At 54.5% G+C, this 20,736-nt stretch overlaps 2 protein-coding genes across 2 annotated transcripts; both read right to left on the bottom strand.

Annotated features, from left to right (window-relative positions):
* Positions 1–2,347: 2,347 nt before the first annotated feature.
* On the bottom strand, positions 2,348–12,611 carry fa2h (fatty acid 2-hydroxylase). The gene is made up of 7 exons (XM_039774240.1): positions 12,223–12,611; positions 6,420–6,482; positions 5,154–5,296; positions 4,973–5,064; positions 4,708–4,880; positions 3,588–3,840; positions 2,348–3,223 (listed from the first exon to the last, which is right to left on the bottom strand). Exons 1-7 carry the CDS (start codon positions 12,487–12,489, stop codon positions 3,144–3,146), a joined length of 1,071 nt encoding a protein of 356 aa, XP_039630174.1. The 5' UTR covers positions 12,490–12,611; the 3' UTR covers positions 2,348–3,143.
* Positions 12,612–13,826: 1,215 nt separating this feature from the next.
* On the bottom strand, positions 13,827–18,788 carry LOC120542087 (chorion transcription factor Cf2-like). Its single transcript, XM_039774237.1, has 3 exons — positions 18,346–18,788; positions 16,581–16,982; positions 13,827–14,631 (listed from the first exon to the last, which is right to left on the bottom strand). The coding sequence occupies exons 1-3, from the start codon at positions 18,683–18,685 to the stop codon at positions 14,042–14,044; spliced, it is 1,332 nt and encodes a 443-aa protein (XP_039630171.1). The 5' UTR covers positions 18,686–18,788; the 3' UTR covers positions 13,827–14,041.
* Positions 18,789–20,736: the final 1,948 nt, after the last annotated feature.

The following is a 20,736-nucleotide window of genomic DNA, read 5'->3' on the forward strand; positions in this document are numbered from 1 at the left end:
TCTGCCCTCTCTGCCTCGTCGCGCTGTGTCAGTCGTACCTGTGGCAGTGCCCACCTCCCCATTCACTCCTGGGTTTTGCTGATTTTGAGTCGGTTCTCCTCCGTCTCAGCCCTTTAAGTCGAGAGTCACCAGAGGTGACAGCTCCGAGCTGCGCGGCCATCAGGCTACTGTGAGTGACTTTGTTTTCTGTCTCTCCCCGGCCCGCCTGTGGTGGCACAGCAGTGTCATCGCAGCAGTTAAAGTCACCTGAGATTAGTAAGAATTGGAATTGACGTGAAAATGAAAAGCGAGTTAAGGCCGTGGGGCGAAGTGCCGCCCTCGATTGTCAATGTCGTCGAGATGCAGAATAAGAGAAGAGGACGGAGGCCATGGCACTGACTCACCTGGTGGTCTGCTCTGCCCGTGTAGGTTTCTGGGGCCTTTCAGAGAGCAGAGCGCCTGAGGGTCCACAGACCTCGCCAAGCACCAGACCCCCCTGCTGACCACGTGAGGCCCTTGAACTCTGCAGATCAGTCATCGGTAATTGTAAGGGGCCGCGTAGGCCCGCCGAGCCTCTCCTGCCCCCCTGTGCCATTCAGACCCGCCATTCACACACAGTGAGGGGCTGTGGGACGTAAAGTAGAATCGGGTTCACCTGGGGGTGCAGATTAAGGCTAGCAGGTCAGCATGCAGTTCTGAGACAGACCCCCAGAAGGAGTGCAGTGACGGTGTACAGAGGCCTGGAGGTCCTCGGCGCCCGCCTTACTTGTGGGCACAGCTCTTTGGGCTGAGCACTCAGTGGTGGTCGCCTTTCATGCGGCCCCCCCCCCTTGATGGTCCAGCCTGGCAGAGTCACCGGCGATGTAAAACTACAGGAGCGTATAATGGGGGCATAAGCTGTGGGGTCTTGTGAACAAAGTCTGACATCTGGTATGCTCAGCTAAGGGGGCGCCGTTGCCATAGTTACAATGCGCACTCGGGCACATTTTTCATTGGCTGCCAGTTTCTGGTTCCAGTTGTTCATGGCTGATGTCTTCGGTGTAACAGAGGACCACCGAGATGTGCGGGCTGCCATCAAGTGGTCTCTCTAGCTGAGCTCTAAATATCGCGGACCCCGTGACTGCTGCCGGGTTTATTCAAACCAAGTCAAATTTAAATTTGTGGCAGTAAACGTTCTGACCTCAGAAACCAACCCAGTGCCCGTAGGATGGAAAAAGTAACAATGGGCAGCACCAGGAAAAAGATGCCATTGCTGGGCACCTCCACCATGCTGCACGTGGACAGCGGTGGACCTGGCAGTCTTCTCCCTCAGCTGGGCTCTTGTGCCCAGCGCCATTTGTGCATCATCAGCCTGGCACATGCACTGACCCTCGGGACCCCGGGCACAAAATGGCTGCTTTGGTAAAACAAAGAAACAAATTGACTTCTGCTCTCCTCTTCCTCACCCTGACGTTTGGGAAACTGCATTTGGGTCTAAATTATACCGAGCCACGCAGATGGCACGACGTCGCCAAGTGTGGTGGAGCACACTTCACATGGTGGTCTCTATCGTGGTGGTCTCTTGAATGTCGACTCCAGGAGGACTAAATTGGCCTTGGCGCTGCCATCATCATGAGCCCAGAAATCCTCCAGTCCTTGAACAGTGGCTTTAGGCCGTCCTTGGCGATGCCATCCGGCACACGACACCAAGCCGATTAGTGACATGCGATGGCCGCCACTGGGAGGACACGCCAGTGAACCGAACACGTCCTGAATGCGATTTTCTGCAAACCAAAATGGGCAGCGAAGGACGTCTGGATGATCCAAAACGCTTCGCCCGTTTCCTCTTTTAAAATTCCCAGCTTTTGTGTAAGAAGTCATATTTCATAAACGAGACCCCCAGCTGTCCCGATACAGTGGGGACAAAGCGCCCAGAAAGCAGGCTAGGCACTGCACATTGGCACTCCGCTTCCTCCTCATATAGCGCCTTTCATGGGCGTGTCGGAGCTCGGGAATGGCGGATCTTGGGTTCACCTTTGGCTCTCTCTGTGCCCCACCTGAGTGCCCAAAGTGTTGTGCCAGTGTCCTTGAGGCACATTCTGACCTCCTCATCTTTGCCACCTGGTTTTGAAGTGTGGCACTTCATGAGTTGAGTCCATGAATCTCAACCTGGGCACCTGACTGGCACCTCTTTCACGTGTACCCCAGGGCATCCCAAACCCACTTGTGCCTGTCACAGGACATGGTCACCGAGCCTCCTGGTGACTTGTGGGCATGTTCCTCTGCTCTTCCATGCCCCAGGTGTCCGCCTGCTGGAGGTGCCCTAAAGTGCCACACGTGACTTTTTCACGTCAGCCTCTGGCACCTGTCCCATCAGAAGGTGGCAACATTGGTTTAAGCACAAAATATACAAATATTTATTTACAACTTGTCCTTGTACAAGAGGCTCTTGTTTAGAAAGTGACAAGAATTTTGTGACAGGTGTAGAAAAAGCTTGGGTGGCACCTGGGCTCCTTTTGTCACCTCTCCGCATGACAGTTTGCTCTTCAGAGGTAAACACGTGTGGCTCATCAGAGATGGCAGCTCCATCCCCACACAGTACCCACAGGCCGATGACCTTGGCATCCTGCCGTCAGCCTTCCCCACCGTGCCCATCGAAGACAGCAAGAGCAGGAGGGCACATCCACTGAGCAACCAGGCAGTTAGGCTGGCATGATGCAATTGAATTACAAGTGTGGTGACGATAATTGAGAAGTGAAGGCCACCATCGAGATGGCAAAGGGGTCAGAGACATTAGTGCCAGCCGGGAAGGATCAGTGCCGGTGCCACCTACAGGATGTAACCTCACCACTCCGTCTTCCTCGTCCGTCCTTCAAGCTGCTCAAAGTTGACGATGCCAGGTTCATTGTTTGCCAGCGGCCACACAGGCCGGGCACGTGCCAGCAGGGCTCGCCCTCCCACATCATCCAAAACAAGCCGTGCCCGGCGAACACTTGACCCCGAGGCACAGCTTGAACTTAGCAGTAAATAAAAAAAAAATAAGAAATCTTACTTTAAAAGTTACAGTTAATAAATAGACACCCCCCATTAGAGACGTCAAGGGGCGAGACGCAGGGGACCTTGTCGCGCCAGACAGGGCAGCCACAGAGTGGGCACTCGGCTCATCGGACGTCTCCCTCCTAGCATCACTGCTGCTTCTCGTGCGGCTCCTCCGGAATGAGGGTCTTGAACGGGTAGTCCCAGAACTTGGTGGTGATGCCAAAGCCTGAAAGACGAGACAAGAACATCAGCTGAAGGCGGAGGAGCCAGTTTGTCTCAGCTGCTGGGGGTCTCTGTGACAACAGGCCAAGGTGGGTCATCACAGCAGGCACACATAGGGACATCCCGGGAGACGGGCGGCCCCACTGGACCTTCAGCGGACTCCTCCGGGGTGAGTGGCCTTAAGGGGACAACTGGCGGGAGTCGCCATTCCAGACCCCCCTGCGTGGGTGTCACCTGCCCAGCCCATTACTACAAGTGGACTCGAGCCCACCCTGGCTTTTGTCTCAACGTGCTGCCACAGTCACCTCCGTGAGCAGATGTCGGCAGGCAGACGGGCGCTGCCAATCCTCACTGGCGGGGGCACTTACCCAGGCGCTGGTGCTCGAAGTGGTGCTTGACGTGGTAGGTCTTCAGGTCGTACAGGTAGCTGCCCTTGGTGGGAGATCCATAGTGCAGGTAGTAGTGGATCATGTCGTACAGCACGTAGCCAAAGAGGCCCCCCACAAACATTGAGATGCCAACGGCTCTGGGAAAAAGCAGCTGCAGAAGGCCATAGAAAAACCCGATGACCAAGGAGGCTGGGATGGGAGGGAAGACCAGGCGGGAGCTGTCAAAGGGGGACTGGCAAAAGAGAGAAAGGGAGAGGTAGGCATGAAGATGGCATCACAGATATATATATATACACGTGTCACTGGCGAGCAGGGCTCAAACATGAGCAGGGAGTCACTGCTGGAAGGGGACAGTGACATGCAGAATGACCTGTGCGTACATGCTACTTGGGTGTTCATTTCTGAGATGGGACCCTGGCACTGCCCATCTGGCTCTGCCACTTAATAATCCAAATGATGCTACTTGGGTGTTCATTTCTGAGATGGGACCCTGGCACTGCCCGTCTGGCTCTGCCATTTAATAATCCAAATGATGCTACCCAGGTGCTCATTTCTGACATGGGACCCTGGCAGTGCCCATCTGGCTCTGCCACTTAGTAATCCAAATGATGCTACCCAGGTGCTCATTTCTGACATGGGACCCTGGCAGTGCCCACCTGGCTCTGCCACTTAATAATCCAAATGATACTACTCGGGTGCTCATTTCTGACATGGGACCCTGGCACTGCCCCTTATAAATCCAAATGATGCTACTCAGGTGTTCATTTCTGACATAGGACCCTGGCAGTGCCCACCTGGCTCTGCCACTTAATAATCCAAATGATGCTACTCGGGTGTTCATTTCTGACATGGGACCCTGGCACTGCCCATCCAAATGGAGCATTGGCAGTAATCGAGGCCCAGCCCGTACTGGCTGGCCACATTTGTCCACTGTGCACCCGCCTGTGGTGGGCACTGCCATGGGCAAACAGAACGAGTGGAGGCTCTCCAGCACGAAGACTGGCCAGCGGACACCCAGCCAGCAGCCTGTTTCTCAGTTGTGGATGGTAGTGGCAGACGTTACTGGGCCCCGTGCCCACCGTCCCTTACTGTCCCTTACCTTGTGGTGCTGGCCGTGCAGCATGAAGTGCAGCGTGATGAGGAAGTAGTTGCTGGCTGGTGGCCTCATGTGGAACACGTAGCGGTGAATCAGGTACTCCACCAGGGACCAGAGGAACATTCCCATCAGGAAGAGGAAGGGGAAGGCCCACTTGTGTGGGAATGCAAACCTGTCTGGAGTGGACAACAGGAAGGACACACGGTTGGAGACTTACTGGCCAGGGCTGGCAGCCACTCTCAGGAGAGCGTGGGAACAGCAGGCGTACCTGTGAGGCGGGTGCTGTCCAGGGACAATGAAGTATAGCAGAAGTAGCTGAGGTAGGCCACTAGAGGGAGCCACACAACCGGCACCACATACCTAGAAAGAAAAAAGAGGGTCAGGAAGCGACACGAGCATGGCACGGGCAGCAGGGGGCACCACACACACACACACACAGGTCTACACACCAGGAGGTCTTGGAGCAGGACTCGATGAAGTCCGAGTAGAAGAGGCGGATGGGTCGGTCAACCGGTTGGTGAACCCACTCGTCGTACTTCTCACCCAGGCGCCCCACTTGCCACAAGAGCGGTTTCTGCCAGTCCACTAAGTCCTGAAAAGTAAAAGCCAAAGGGAAAGCTGAACCTTGTGCCAATCCGCCACCCACATGCCCACATCTGACCAGGGCAGGGCACTGAGCAGTCCCATCACTCACATTTGGCAGGCCCCTATTGTCTGACACACATTTCAGTGACGCTTAAAATTGTCAGCTAAGAGACTCCGCCCACACAGCTTCCTGCGGGGCAGGCTCCGCCCCCTGCAGGCCAAATAAGGGTCATACAAAAAGCATACGTGCCAACTAAAGTGTGGGTGGGTTGCTAGATCGGGGCACATCACTGACATGGGCAAACACAAGGGTGCCATTCTTAGGAAACCCCTCGTTTGTTCCCACTGTGTGGCAAAGCCGGTGCATTTAGACGCATACCCTCGAATCTTCAGAGTTTGTTGCCTCCAGTAGGCAGTGCCAATGTGAAGGTGGGAGACAAACGACAAGGTGGCGAACCCCAACAGGCCGTCTTCACGGCTGGCTGTACTAGCAGCGCCCACCAGGGGGTGCTCAGCCCCTCACTGCTGATGGGTTGTTTTTTTAGAAGTGATGTCCCAAACGTGGCGGGTGAGGCATGCTGGCGGCCTTTTGCCAAAAGCTCTATATATGGCCCGAGTGGTCATTTTGGTGTCACCGTCCCCCCTTGCCAGTCTGTACCCCACTAAAACCCAGGGCTGCCATGTCTGTCTGTTTGAGGGGTGAGAGAGGCAGTTACAGTTCTATGCCCCTCATCATGGCAGGCGGAAGTCTTTGGTGCCAGTCCCTTCTGAGTGCTCAGCCTGCTGGCTCTCTCTGCACCTTCCTCTCCCCAAAGAAAGGCGCTATATGAAAATATAACACAATGCTTACAAACTTCACTGCTCTGCTGGGCAAAAGTAACGCGTGTCAGGATGGCAAAGAGTTCCTTTGCTACCACTCAGCGGCTGGCATGGGTGGGCACGAAGGCTATGTGACCCTGGTGAGTTGGGGCGCAGTGCGTGAGCACCACTCTAGAGGCCTCTTTATTGTTATGCCACCAGGCTGTCACGCTGGCAGTGCAGCGAGGACCACGTGGGTGGGAGGCAGTTAGTTTAGAGGGTGCCAGTCAAGCTCAGAGCCTGGCATGTCCGTCTATGCACACCACTCTTACCTGTTCTACATTTCCACCGTCCACTTCGTGTCCTGTGCCGTCTTTCTGTCTCTGCTTTGCTTCCTGTAAAACACAAAGTTGACTTTTATTTACAACTAACATGGCATCACCAGCAGTCGTCCACAAAAGTCCCGATTCCCACTTGTGCCACAGCCTCGCCAGCAAGAGGCGCTCCCATCAGATGGGATCAGGGACACGAGGAACCTTGTCAAGCCCCCCCAAGTCAGTCACGTGACTCCCACAGCAGCATTCTCATACCCGTCTGCCAGTCACATGCCAGTCCTTTGTGATAGACCGCCAGGAACCCTGCCCCGCCAGGATGCCTGGAGGAAGGAGGAACCGGGAGAGCGGCACTTCTTTTCCCTGGGTACCCGGCAGGTCCTTGATCCCTGGGGGACAGCACTTTGGGGACACCAGGAAGTACTGACAGACCCGGGGGTGGTTTATGCCCGGGGTGCTTCTGGGTGCAAGGGCAATACTGGGGAGTGCTGCCGAAGTTCATCGCCAGGCACCTGGGGCACATCCGGGGGCACATCCGGGGCCACCTTGCTCCAATCAGGGAGTCGGAGTCGGGTAGAAGGAGGATGGAGTGGAGAACCAAGGACTGTGAACTGTAACTAATTGTAACTACTGTAGTGGTTGGCCCGTGGCCGGGCAAACTTTCACACCTTGTTAATGCCACCGCCACCCCCACCCCCAGACACATACCTGTGGTGCACCATGGTGTGCAACTCCACTGCAGGTACCCCGATAAAGAAATGCATTGGCATTTCCCATGCCAGCTGTGCCAACTGTATCCCTGGGATCTGTCCCCACATTAACTGGCATGTGACCGTATTCTTTGCTGAATCAGACAGTGATGCCATGACAAATGTGCCTGGCGCCAAGGGTGTAGTAAGCAATGCTCTGACACAGCCACTAGGAACTCATTGTGACCCCTCTGTGACCTCCGGACACTGGCACTGCTGCCCAGTATGACTTTACTCGCCCCCGTCAAGGGGCCACAGCTTCCGATAGCCTCCAGCGTGCCCCCTCAAAGTCAGTGCCATTACACACACGTGTCACTCAAACCTAACAGAATTAGAGCTGTATGGCTAGAGGTGACCAGGATGTAGGGTGCATATGGCATGATTCCACTTATTGGGCACACCTGACTGTTGACCACCACCCTCACCACCTGGCACTTTCCCGGTGTGTGCCCCCCAGTCCTGCTCAGTAACAAGCGGCACTTCTGGGTATGCCCTATGAGGTTGTCTATTCCAGGTGGCACGCATGGTGGGCAGTCCAATTTGCATTCGCTTGTCCTCGCCCATTGGGGACTGGCAAGTCACTCTAGATGAGCTCAATCATCACACACTGACATGCGCAGCCTGGCACGTTTCTGTCACAGCAGCTCCACAGGTAGGTGGCCACCTTTAGCACGAGTGAATGACAGGAATGCGAGGCAGGAATGCGGAGAAGCCGGTCGCTCTGGAACCCGCGGATCAAACCAAGTGAGAGACCAAAGAGAAAAACGAAATGGGAGCGGCCCGACGGGCATAGAGACAGGTGACTGAATGAGAGTTGCATAGAGACAGGTGACTGAATGAGAGTTACAGGTGACACCGTGCTGTTTAACCCTACATGCACATCAGCCAATCGCATGCCGTGCCATCTTGGCGGCCGAACACCCCTTAATTCTGATTGGTGGAGCCCAAGGTGTTGGACTGCAAAGCGCAAAGCTGCCAGTTTGAGGCCCATCTTTACAGAAACAGAGCACCTCAAGGTGGAGTTCACAGTGAAAGGCGCTATATAAGGCACTATACCACATGACCGAGTCACTGCCGCAGCTTGGACTGGCACTCCCTGCTCAGGTCCTTTGCCCACCATTGACCTCCTGAGGACTCCGCTGTTGTTCCCCGACAGAAAAGATGCTCCTATAATGCTGCTCAAAGGCGCTGTATTAACGCTGCAAACTGGGCATCATGGGGCCACACTGAATGTCAGTGTGCCAGGATGCCTTCATGGCACTCTGTGATCCATGGTCTTCAACATGCCAGTCACGTGACAAATTCCCTGTCAGTGCTGCGATGTGTGCCATCCTCCGGTTTCATGCCAGACTACATTGACAGGTTTCTTGGTCCTTACATGCCCCAACTGCCCCATCTTTTTGTTGTGCCACCTTATTGTAGGTTTCAATGTCCCATCCGGGTGTCATTTTCCTCCCCTCACTTTTTGCTGCAATTAAAGCCACTGATAAGTGACAAGTCACTGGGGGACATCATAGGTGGCATTTTTAAAGCCAAAGCCTCTGCACTCTGTCAGGAGAGGACAGTGTGGTAAATCGGGCAGTGAGGAAGTGGGCACCATTAATGTGGATGACTTGGCTCCCCGGCACCCACCCATGGGCATGACAGACCAATGTAAACAGCCCCCTCGGACTGCCCAAGTTTTGACCCCTTTGGGTGCAGATGCAGAATGAGCCGGGTACCACAGGGCTTTGATGTTGCCCAAGGACAGGCCTCACAGCACTGGACCCCCAGCGACCTCTCAGGGCGGACCACTGGGTGTACCAGGTTACCATGCCGTGCCGTTGCTATGGACAAACCCGACCAGAATTACCAGTCAGACTCGCCTCCAGCAAGTGAGCACATGTGCCCGTGGGCGTCACAAAGACACTAGGAGACACCAGGGAGACACAAGCAAACACCGAGCTGTTGGTGGCCATGGTGAAGGGGGGCGGGGACAACCAGTTAGTGCTCAGAGCCTGCCAGTGTTTGCCAAGCCAGGGTTACTGAACTCTGGTGCAAGCACCTGGCAAGTGTGCCCTCTCAGGAAGAGGTGGCTCCTCTGGCCCCTCCGTCGTGCACAAGTCAGAAGGGGGCTTCTATAAACAAGACGACCAGGACCACTCGCTTTTATTGTATATAGCGCCTTGAATGTCATGGCCAGGACGGCCAAATCAGCCAAACGTGGCAGTGCCCACTGCAAAGCCTGGTGTCAGCTGAGAGGAGCGCCACATGCACATTGGTCCATATGGGAATGCCATGTTGGGCATTTGCCAAGGTCTGTAGGCTCAAGGGCACCTTGGTGACCAGTTGCCCCCTGCTGTGACCACCACTGTAAATGGCAGAGTAGGGTGAGGGCCACCACTTTATATCCTGGACAAAAAAGGAATTTGGGCCCCTTTCTCTTCAGGTGGTCTCATTTTGACCCTCAGGTGGTGGGTTTGCTGGGCTGTCACCAGTTGCTCTTTCTGAGTGGTCTGAATCTAAGGAGACACGCCAGGACCCCCTTGGTGAAGTGAACTGAGCGGGCAGCCTGCTGGGCACCAAGCACCCAAGGGGGACTGAAGCAATGGTGCCATCTGCTGGTAACGCTACACCAAATGGCACAGCCCGTCTCCCCTCAGATGACCACCCCAGTCTCAGGTGACTGCAGGGGAGCAGTCAGGCTGTGCCCACAGAAATGCCCTGTGTGTCTAGGACACTAAGAAGGGACCAGGGATGAGAACGAATCCCGGGCCTCCTCACTTGTGTGTCCAATTTGCCCACCCAAGTGACAAGACAGGACTGGCAGGTGTGGCGGAGAGGTGACCCTAACTCTCACAAGGATGTCTGGCACTCCGATAGTGCCGCGTGAGAGTAGCCCATTCTCCAATAGCACTCTGAAATGTGGCACACCTGGCACCTCAAGCAGAGTGTGCCCACCTAATCCCCACCCTAAGTAGACACAAGTAAACACGAGGCTATTGGATGGGGAGTGGGGGGGTTATCATTGCTGAGGCACAGATGACAGCGGACCACAACATTCCCTGCCAACGTGCGGCCACAAACGCCATCTCTCATTGCAAAGACATAACAACTCAGGACCCTCAACGGGGCAAAAAAAGTCAAAAACAGACCAGGCAAGGCGCTATATAAAATACACCCAAAGTCCAGGGATGTGCAGGGCAGACAGTGCCCCCTCTGGCATCACAAAGTCCTCCAGGGACGAGCAGGCAGTGGGCACATGGGCTGCACTTCCTGCTTCTATTAGTTCTGCTGCCAAGTGAGGAAGCCAAAGGCCCAAAAAAAAACAAAAAACAGTGTCGCTGCCCACCTTCATAGTGTACGCTCACACCCTAAGAGACCCCTGAGCTGGCTGCTTGGGACGGCCTGGTATTGCAGCTGCCCGGCCGTGGGAATGCCGTGACAGCCAGCTGCTCATTGGGTGACCTTTGCCGTTAATCATTTACCCATTGGCACCTTTAAGAGGTCCTGGCGTGGCTTGCGCAACGACGTACACATCACACTGCACTCAGCCTGCCTCCCATTGGCAGATATAGTGCCTTTTGCTGCCTTACCCGACTCCATGCGGAAGTGTGCCCAGTGTCACGCGAGTGATGTGCCCTACACGGGTCACCTTACGGTTGACTGTGGGCTGCAGTTCAAATGGAGTAGCTTCTCTCCTCTGTATCTTTGCTATAGATGGGCGATGTGGGCACCACATTAAACCCAGTTAGTAACTGAAAGCCAACAGAAACAAGGGGCCGAGGTCCGAAAAGACGTAGGGGGCAGCACTGGAGTCCAAGGCCTAAGGGGGCAGAGACACTTGGCCTGGGCATCCCAGTGGTTATCAGTTGGCAGAGATGGCCGAGCGGGTGTGTCTCTCTCCTTGTCCCTTTAGCCCAGTGCCATGTGGGTGACAGCCAGCCGGCAGTCTGAGCTTCTGCCCCACAACTACTAAAGACCACTCTGGGACATAAAAAGTGCCTCATAAGTGAACTAACCCTGGACATACAATGTGGGTGGTCTCTCCTGTACTCATCAAGCTTGGCATGAGACTCTGGAGCCTATTTGGACTTCTGGATAGCCTCACTCATATGGCACCTGGCTAGGATGGGCACACTTTGCCAACTTCACTGTCTACTTCCTGTGGAGACTCAAGAACAAGATTAACGAGTGGCCACCATACCAACCTGACTGGACCACCCGAGTCTCACCTCAATGGCTGCGCTGGCGTCCCCGCCCTGTACCTCTCTTTACTTTGACTCATCTGACTGGTGGGGAGGCCAAGTGACTCTTCAGCTGGGAATGCCGGCTGTGAAACTGGCTCTTCCAGGAATGCCGAGCTCTAATTGGAGCATCACGGGATGTCGCAGAACCGGCTCCCAGCGAGAGCAATGTGGCCCCGAGGCTTTCAGTGCAGACGCGGCCTTCAGCCAGCAAGAGCGGAGCCATCGAACTGACTGCAGCTTAGCGCCCCCCGAGCTGACCATGGCCGAAACGCTGGGGTGGCTCCAAGTGTGCCTCCTGCTCTCTGCCGTAAAAGCATGGAGTCTCGGTGGCACATCAGGAACTGATGCCAGTGTCCAAAGAAGAGGACAAGCACCACGGTGACACACTATGTAAGGCGCTATATTACATCACACTGCACTGCGCTGCACTGGGACTCCAAAGCAGGTGCCCGGCACTCTTAGCTCTTTATATAGCACCTTTCCACTCCTACAATTGGTAGGGAAAAGTCAGGACTACCAGCAGGACCACCTGATTGAAATCATCTTGAAAGCACACCCAGCAACACCACAGTGGGCATCACCCTTTAAAAGCGTGTTCGGCAGAGCACCCACCAGGCTTGAAACCCACCCGCCGGACCCCCAAGTGCACCGCAGATTCCGCCGTTTCTTCTCCACCCCCATGCCGCCCTACCTGCGAAAGACCACCCGGCATCTTGGAGCCTCTGGAGCCCCGCCCGACCCGCGCGCGCAGAGCCTCGAACGCCCGCAGACAGGTGCGCCTCACCTGTCCGCCCTCAAGACCACCCGTTTTCCGGCGCCACTCACCTGAGTCCCGGCCAGTTGTCCGATGCAGTACTGCTCCAGCCAGCGCCTGGCGTTCGGCGAGTGGCGGTGCGGCGGCCCGTCCATCACCCGGCTCACGTCGCTGCCGGCCCGCTCGAGGATCAGCGCTTTCCCTCCCGGGTGCATGCGTAAGAATCCCGTCACATCGTAAACTTTACCAGACGAGGTGAGCCAGCAGGACTCTTGCGAGCGATGGCGAGCCACCTCGGACTCTGAGATATAGCGCGGCGGCGGCGGCGACGACGACATTGGCGGGGGCCGAAGAAGACAAAACGCGAGAGCGGCCGCTGCTCAGCTGTCCGAGTGAAGCGAGTCTGTGAGGAGTGACCGAGTAACCGAGGGCGGGGGGGGCGAGTGCGCTGCCGCCCCGCCCGCTCACCTGCACGTCCACCTGCTCATTAGCATACGCAGGTCTAACAGCGAGACTTGGAATGACAAAAGGTGTGAGCAGCGCGAACGCGCGCATTTCTGTAGGCGCCGCCGCACTCACTCGTGCGCGCGCACAGCCCCGGGCCGAAGTCGAAAGAGCAGAGCAGAGGAGCCCGCCCAGGGAGCCCGCCCAAGCCCTTTAGCAGCTGTCCCGGGCCTGAAAGCCCACCGCACCGCACCGCACCGGGTCCGTGTTTCTGTTTAAACGTGATGAACCGGAGTTCCCTACGCACCCCCCAACTGCCCCCTTGTGGTCGGCATCCCGTCCGGGGAGAAACCTTCCCCAGCTTTGGGGTGGAGTTGAGTGGAGAGGTTCGTTGCTAAGCAACACACTAACAGGCAGGACAGTTGGGCCGCGAGCGCCATTTACCAGCGATGGTGTCTGCCAACTCGAAATGGGAGGGGTGAGGAAGGAGAGGGGCGGGACAGGGACCTGTGATTGACGTGTACCCCGCGAGTGTGCAGCGGCCCACTGTGCCAGCCCCTTGTGGACCTCTGGGGACTCTCGAAGAATGGCGGAGCCAGGCTCGTTATTGGGTCTGGGTGAAGAGCTGCCCACCAAAAGAAAAGCGAGAGAAGCTTCACCCTCAGTGATCCTCGTTGTCAGTGTGAGCCGGGGATGCGCAGATGCCACATTTTGGAGAGCCCACCAGCTGGAGCAAGCCTGAGGACCCAGACTTGCATGTGCCCACAATCTGTGCCAGGTCAGGTCTGCTCAGCAGTGGATCTGAGAAGAAGTGGCCATGGCAAGTGGATGGGCTCAGCTCCAAAAGAAGAACAGGAGGCGAAGCCCCACCGCTGTGCCCGGGGTGGCAGGTCTGTGTTGTGCAGCAATGTCAGCCAGGGTGGCACTCTCATCTGGTCCAGCGCTGCCATTCGTAGGCCATCCATTCATATCAGGTGCCTACTGGCCTTTGCTACTACTTGTGTGGGTGGGTGGCTGTAGTGGACCAGGATGTTGGGGGGCAGCAGGGTAGGCCTGGCGCTGAGAGGCCCCTTTAAAATCTTTGGTTAAGTCAGACAGTTGGGCCGTGCAAGTGCCCTTCACTCATGTACCACTCACCTTGAACCCGGGCACAGCGAGCTTGTGAGTAAAACCAGTCAGGTGTGGCATTTGTCCTTTTAGTCTTCGCGAAAGAGAAGAGAGAGACGAGGGCATCAGCAGAGTCATTTTTATTCCGATTTTTCAGAAGAAACAAATAATGGTCACCTAATTAACCGGTGAGTCCTGCCACGGGGGTCCTGTGTGGCAGGGCACTGCCCCTCTGGAGTCTTAGCCTGGAGCCAGCTGCTTGATTTGACAACACTGGGTGGCCACCTGGCACCGGCCTGGTCGGCGACAGTGGGAACGCCATCCTTCCCGGGTGCCCGCTCAAGTCTGCTGCCCGCTGTGCACTTTCTGGTGGTTCAGCAGGCCTCTTTTGCGCGTGAAGCTATTGCCACACAGCGTGCAGCAGTATGGCTTGTGCCCACTGTGGCTCATCAGGTGGATCTGCAGGTTACTCTTCCGTGTGAACGTCCTGCCACATTCGCCACAGCGGTGCGGCTTTTCTCCAGTGTGGATCTCCTGGTGCTGCAGCAGGTTGCTTTTGCGTTTGAAAGTCTTGCCACACTCGCTGCAGCAGTGCGGCTTTTCCCCTGCGTGACTGGCCCCGTATGCCTGCTGGACGCCCCTACAGCGAAACCTCCTGCCAGTCATGCATTTCTGCCAGGCTCGGCTCCTTTGGTCGCGCAGCTGCCTCTGCCTCCATGCCAGTCTCCTTCCCGGGGAAGTTGTCGGGGCCTGGGTGTGCCGGGGATTCGTGTCCACATCCACGGGTGGGCACTGTGAAGACATGTCACTGCCACCTTGCGTGGCCCAGAGCAGTGGCTCCTTAGGCGGATGCTGGCACTGGTCACCAGCTTTGTCTTCAGGGAGCGTCTGGAAGGGGGAAGCCTCAAACGTCTGTGCGTCTCCTGCACCTGAAATGAGAGACACGAGTGAGCCGAGTGCATGGATTGGCTGCCACAACGTCCTTGAACCCGGGACCATTGATAACAAGCGCAAAATGCAAAGGTTCAGATCCCCAAAAGTCAGAAGTGCAGGTCAGGCCGGGCCATGCCAGGGAGCACACGCGGGTACAGCACGTTGCCACACCCACCACATGGCAAAACAGCTCAGGATCCTGGTTGGCAGCCCCCCCAGACAGACACGCGGTCCATTCCCACCCATCTATCTGCAGCCTGGTGTTATGTGGGCATCCCCTTGGCCTGGTACAGCCACTCAGGCCTCAACAATGAGGGTCCTGTGTGCCAGACCACCCTCAGGGAATCGTGCCACATGGCCGTAGTGCCGTAACCGACGCTCCCACCCAGTGCAGGTCATGTGCCTCATTCGCCGTGTGATGCCAGGGAGCCAAATGATGAGATCATCGCCTCTTCTTTTAGTTTTCCTGCCCCGCAGACCGAGGCCAAATCACAAATGACACACGCCAGTCCGCTTTGTCACTACTGTGGGACGACTTTCAAGGGCAGGAGCTTGGCATTCGTTATGGGGTTTTACTGCCATCCTCTCCCTGTAAGGATTTGAAGACTTGGCCCTCCCTTGAGTGGTGTGTTTGAGGGGCGGTGGGCAGCCCAGCTGAGTGCGGACCCCAGGAGTTGATTTCTTTCCTTGAAATGACTGGACGTGCAGCAGCCAGGGTCTCGGGTTGGCTCATTTGCCTTTTTTTCTCATTTCTTAATTCTTTTCAGTTGACGTTTGTCATTTACGTTGATGATTCTGTTCACCACCCTGCCCGAGGTTTCTTTCCTGCCTTGCGCCCTGTGTTGGCTGGGATTGGCTCCAGCAGACCCCCGTGACCCTGTAGGTAGGATATAGCGGGTTGGATAATGGATGGATTCTGTTCGACTTTGATTTGCGCCCTGAGCACTCCCTGAGGGGGCGGGGCCTCCTGATGTCACCACTCTCGGCCCGCCCCAGCGGCTGCCCTTTGGATTCTCGGGTATCCATTTGTGCTTTTGTTGTGGTTGTTTTCAGGGGCTCCCCTCTCCTTTTCAGTTTAGAAACACTCACCCCTTTAATGGCTGCTTGAGTTTGGGGCAAGGCCAGCAAGTTGAGGTCAGGGACGAAATTCTGTCCCCTCACTTCACTTGTAAAGCCGAGTTGGTGAAAGGCGCTATACAAACTGCAATGCATCACCTCGTTTTCTTCATGGGCCAGGCATCACAAGATGGCACATGCGCCAATCTAAGAATGACTTGACAGAGCGCATTTCAAGTCAGTACAGCAATGGTTATATAGCGCCTGGCATTGGGCTCATTCCGAGACAATGTTAGGATTCGATCAAAAAGGCGAAGTGCAGAAATGGCGGATCATCTCACCTGGGTACAACGACCACAGAGCGCCACACCAAGTCACGCCATGGCTGTGTGACCAAGGTGCCCCCTAACTGAACTGGCCAGCCTCTGCCCACAGATCACCACAGCCTTCTGAAGTAAGAAATTTGAACCCCTGCCTCGGCTTTCAGAGTCTGTCAAGGCGCTTTAAATAAATGGCAGCGAATGACACCCAGGGGTCGCCTCGGCGCCCAGAAATGGCTGCCACTCATCGTTCTCAACAGCTTTGGGACAAATCCAAGCCAACACCAGCATGTTGCTCCTTTAGCTATGCATTTGATATCAGGGCGCTATATTGGCAGCTCAGCTTGGTCCCTCACTTTGTGTGACCACAGTGGAGTCCTCTGCCATTTCAAAACTGGCACAAGCATTGGACCCAGGCCACTAAAAGTGACAAGGGACCAAACAAAAAACCCCATCCCCCCCAACGCCAAGGACCCATCAGGTTGCGGGCAGAAGGTCTGTTGGATTCTCAGCTTGTTTAGCATTGTAACGGAAACTCACCCACCCAACCCACTGGAGTTGGCACTTACCCTCTGCAGGCTGCTGGAGCACTGGTGGCACATCTGATTCATGGTCAATGCCGTTTGGTGCCCGCTCGTCCCCCAACTGCTTGGCCTGCACCAGCAGACACCAAACCTCTGCCGATTGCAGTCTGGGCCTTTGATCAGAGACCAGCTGGATGTGTGTGCCACACTCGGGTGCAGAGTCTGCCAGGGCACTGGTCGCCCACAAGTCCGTCGGTTCAGTTTTAATGAGAACATCCTGCTGCCATTTCTCGACTTTCACCTGGGCACTGCCATCCTCCTTGCTCTTCTTCTCACTCCAAGTACTCTTGTGCAAGGAGACCTCGGCCTGGGCAGCAGTCACCCGGGCAGGCCCACTCACCTCTGGAAGGCCCAGCATGTCACTGCAGGTCAAAGCGTCGGCCGCACCTGTGGGACAAGAGAAGCGGTCAGCAGCTATGACCAAGCAGGACGACACAGCCAGGTCATGCTGGGCAGACCCATACCATCGACGGGCACTCGGCCAGCCTACTGGTCGTCTCACACGGTGAAGTGCCACCAGCTCAACTGACCACTTCTCCTTCAGCGCCAGTTGGTGATGGCAGTCACTCCAGTTCAAGGTTCTATATAGAGAGCTTGTAGTAAAGTGTGGGGAGCCTGCTGGCATCTGCCAGGGCAACGCCATGTAAGACACTACAGAAACTACACCGGACTGGGCACATCCATTTTACTGTGCAGCTCACTGGCTAAGAGTGAAAGGTGCTATATAGCTACTCAAGTAACGTCTGAGCTGCCAGTCTGCTTCTCCAGTTTGGGGCAAAGCAGATTTTGATTTGAATGGACAGCATGCCAACACTGGGCCCACGTGAAAGGCGCTATACAAACTACTTGTGACTGGATGGATGGCTGCCATCCGTGCAGAACACTGACTGACAGTGAAAGTTTAAGGGGGGCCAACCCCCCCTTAATGGACGCACATGCTACTAAAATAAAAGGTTTGGTTTTCTCTTGTCAGCGACTGCTGATGATCTACGACTCACCCCACCTCAGAAAGGCCTCGTTGCAGAGAAACATTCGGAACCACCAGGTCACATTTACCTTCAGAGGGGCCACTCAGGCCGGCGTGTAGGTTTCAGCTTTTTAAATGTCAGACAGCCGGACCTGCCGGCCAAACTGAGCATCAAGCAGCCACTTATCTGCGTGAATGTGCTGCCCGTGTAAGCCACCAGCACAGGTGGTCTCAGCAGACCCCACACACGCCTCATGGCTAAACGTTTAATCAGCAAAATATCCCTTTGCTTAGTCAAATGAGCTTAGTCCAGGGGCACGGGGTCTACCCCAGCTATCACTGGACTCCCTACCCTCACCCTAACCCTACTTTAGGCTCGCCAGTCCTCCTAACCTGCATGTCTTTGGACTGAGGGTGGAACGGGGAGAACATGCAAACTCCACACAGCGGGACCCGAGACGCAAACCCAGCTGGACTCCTTACTGTGAGGCTACCACTGCGCCACCCTGCTACCCTCGTGCTGCCCCCAAGTACAATAAGTTGACAAAAAATAAAAACGATTTCTGCCATTTCAGAATCATGAACTGAACTGGTGCACCTTTTCATAATTTCCAAGTTTTAAACGTATTAATAATGTATTCATAATGTAATGAGGTTCTTTTGTAATTGAACGAGTTACGATCATGTCGCGGGATGTCCTGTCATATGCAGCAGTTCAATTACAGTTTATGCTTTGTCTGTCACGAGTGAAAGGCGCTATATCAGCTGCACGCATTCACTTACCTCGCGCGGCTCCGAGTCCCCCGAAGCCCGGCGTGGCCGCAGACGCCGTGCAACTCCTCTCCAGCTGCAGTCTCAGCCGCGCGATCTCTTCCTCTTTGGCGGACATTTCGAGCCGCAGCTCCGCGAAACGGCGATCCGCGAGCTCGGCGAACTGCTGCACCGCCGCTCGGAGCGCCCCGATCACCAGAGAGAAGAAGACTTTGAGTCGCCCGCCCCTGGGCGCCATGTCCGCCTCGTACACGTCGATCTCCTCCTGAAGCACAAGAAGCGCGTCCAGGGCGGACGAGTGAGCCGAGCGGCACGCCGAGGTGCCAGGAGCGGAGGCGGCGCGGTGCTCCATGTTGTTTGCGGGGGCCAACGAGCGCTCGGCGGGGCCTTTAAGACGTCGGGTCGCAGCCGGCAGCTACACGCGACGAGGAGAGAGCGGCGCGAGGGCGGGGAGAGGAGGCAGGCCGTAGGGGCAAGGAGGCGTGGTCATTGAGAGGGCGGGGCCGGTCGGTAAATTACAGTATACTGTATAAGGCTTTATTTATAAGCATATAATACAACGCAAGAATATGCGCGATACGTCATAAAGGACAGTAACAGAAGGCATTTCAACCTGATTAACAAGTCATTGATTCCTTTAGCTTTCAAACTGCAGGGACCACCCGAACTACTGCTGATGAAGGCAGAGGTGGCGGAAGTCCGACGAGGGGCTGTACAACAACAACAACAACAACATTTATTTCGATAGCACATTTTCATACAAACAGTAGCTCAAAGTGCTTTACATAATAAAGAATAGAAAAATAAAAGACACAATAAGAAAATAAAATAAATCAACATTAATTAACATCGAATAAGAGTAAAGTTCAACGGCCGGGGGGACAGAAAAAACAAAAAAAAAAAACTCCAGACGGCTGGAGAAAAACTAAAATCTGCAGGGATTCCAGATGATGAGACCACCAGCCCAGTCCCCTCTCGTCATTCTACCTCACATAAATGAAAGAGTCCTCTTTGGATTTAGGGTTCTCACGGAAAGACTTGATGATGATGAAGGTCACATAGACTTCTGCCTTTTAATCCGTCCATCATTGTTGGAGCATCATGAAGCTTTGAGTAGGTGGCGGTGGTGCAGGTCACCATTACAAAGAAACCAGAAAAAGAAACAGAAGAGAGAGTGGGGTCAGTACAGGTTATAGAGCCACCATGAATAGTTATTATGATGAATTGAACATACGGAGTATCAGGATTAAATTAAAGTGAAGTTATGAGAAGGCCATGTTACAGTAACGTGTTCTCAGCCGTGTGCTCCACCGTATCAGCCTGCTGACTTCCTATTGGCTCGTATTCCAGATTTGAGGTTCATAACAGCAGAAGACCACCCGCCTGCCCGCCTCACCACTTCTTTTAAGTTTAGCTCTTGGAATTCTAAGCAGACTCTCATTTGAAGATCTGAGGTTAAGATTTGGAGTATAAGATGTCAGACACTCTGATATATAAGATGGTGCAGATTATTTAAGGCTTTATAAACCATAAGAGCAGAATTATAAAGTCAGTCCTGAATGACACAGGTGACCAGTGTAGTGACGCTCAGACTGGTGTGATGTGCTCAGATTTTCTTTTCCCAGTTAGGATTCTAGCAGCTCCATTCTGCACTCGTTGTCACTGATTGATGTCTTTTTTTGGTGGTCCTGAGAGGAGTGCGTCACAGTAATCTAGTCGACTGAACACAAACGTGTGAACTCATTTCTCAGCTCATCTTTCAGTGATATAAGACGTCTAACTTCTGTTATGTTTCTTAAAATGCTGTCCTAGTGGTCTGATGAATATGGGATTTAAAATTCAGATTACAGTCAACAATCACCCCTAAGCTTTTTACCTCCGTCTTGACTTTTAATCCTAATGTATCCAGTTTATTTCTAATAACCTCATTGTATCCATTATTGCTGATCACTAAGATTTCAGTTTTCTCTTTATTTAACTTGAGAAAGTTACTATTCATCCATTCTGAGATACAAGTCAGACATTGGGGGTCAGTGAATCGAGAGAGTCGGGGTCATCAGGTGCTATAGATAAGTACAGCTGTGTGTCGTCATCATAGCTGTGGTAGCTCACGTTGTGCCCTGAGATAATCTGACCTAACAGAGGCATGTAGATTGAGAAGAGCAGCGGACCAGGATAGAGCCTTGTGGACCACCATATCGGATATCATGTGACTTTGAGATTTGATTACCACAACTCACAAAGAATTTTCTCCCTGTCAGGTGGGATTCAAACCAATTTAAGACCCTGCCAGAGAGGCCCACCCATTGACTCAGGCGATTTCTAAGAATGTTGTGATCAATGGTGTCAAATGCGGCACTCAGATCTAAGAGGAGGATGAGAACAGATAAACGGCCTCTGTCT

The sequence above is a fragment of the Polypterus senegalus genome, chromosome 13 (assembly GCF_016835505.1).
Source record: "Polypterus senegalus isolate Bchr_013 chromosome 13, ASM1683550v1, whole genome shotgun sequence".
Classification (NCBI taxonomy): domain Eukaryota; kingdom Metazoa; phylum Chordata; class Cladistia; order Polypteriformes; family Polypteridae; genus Polypterus; species Polypterus senegalus.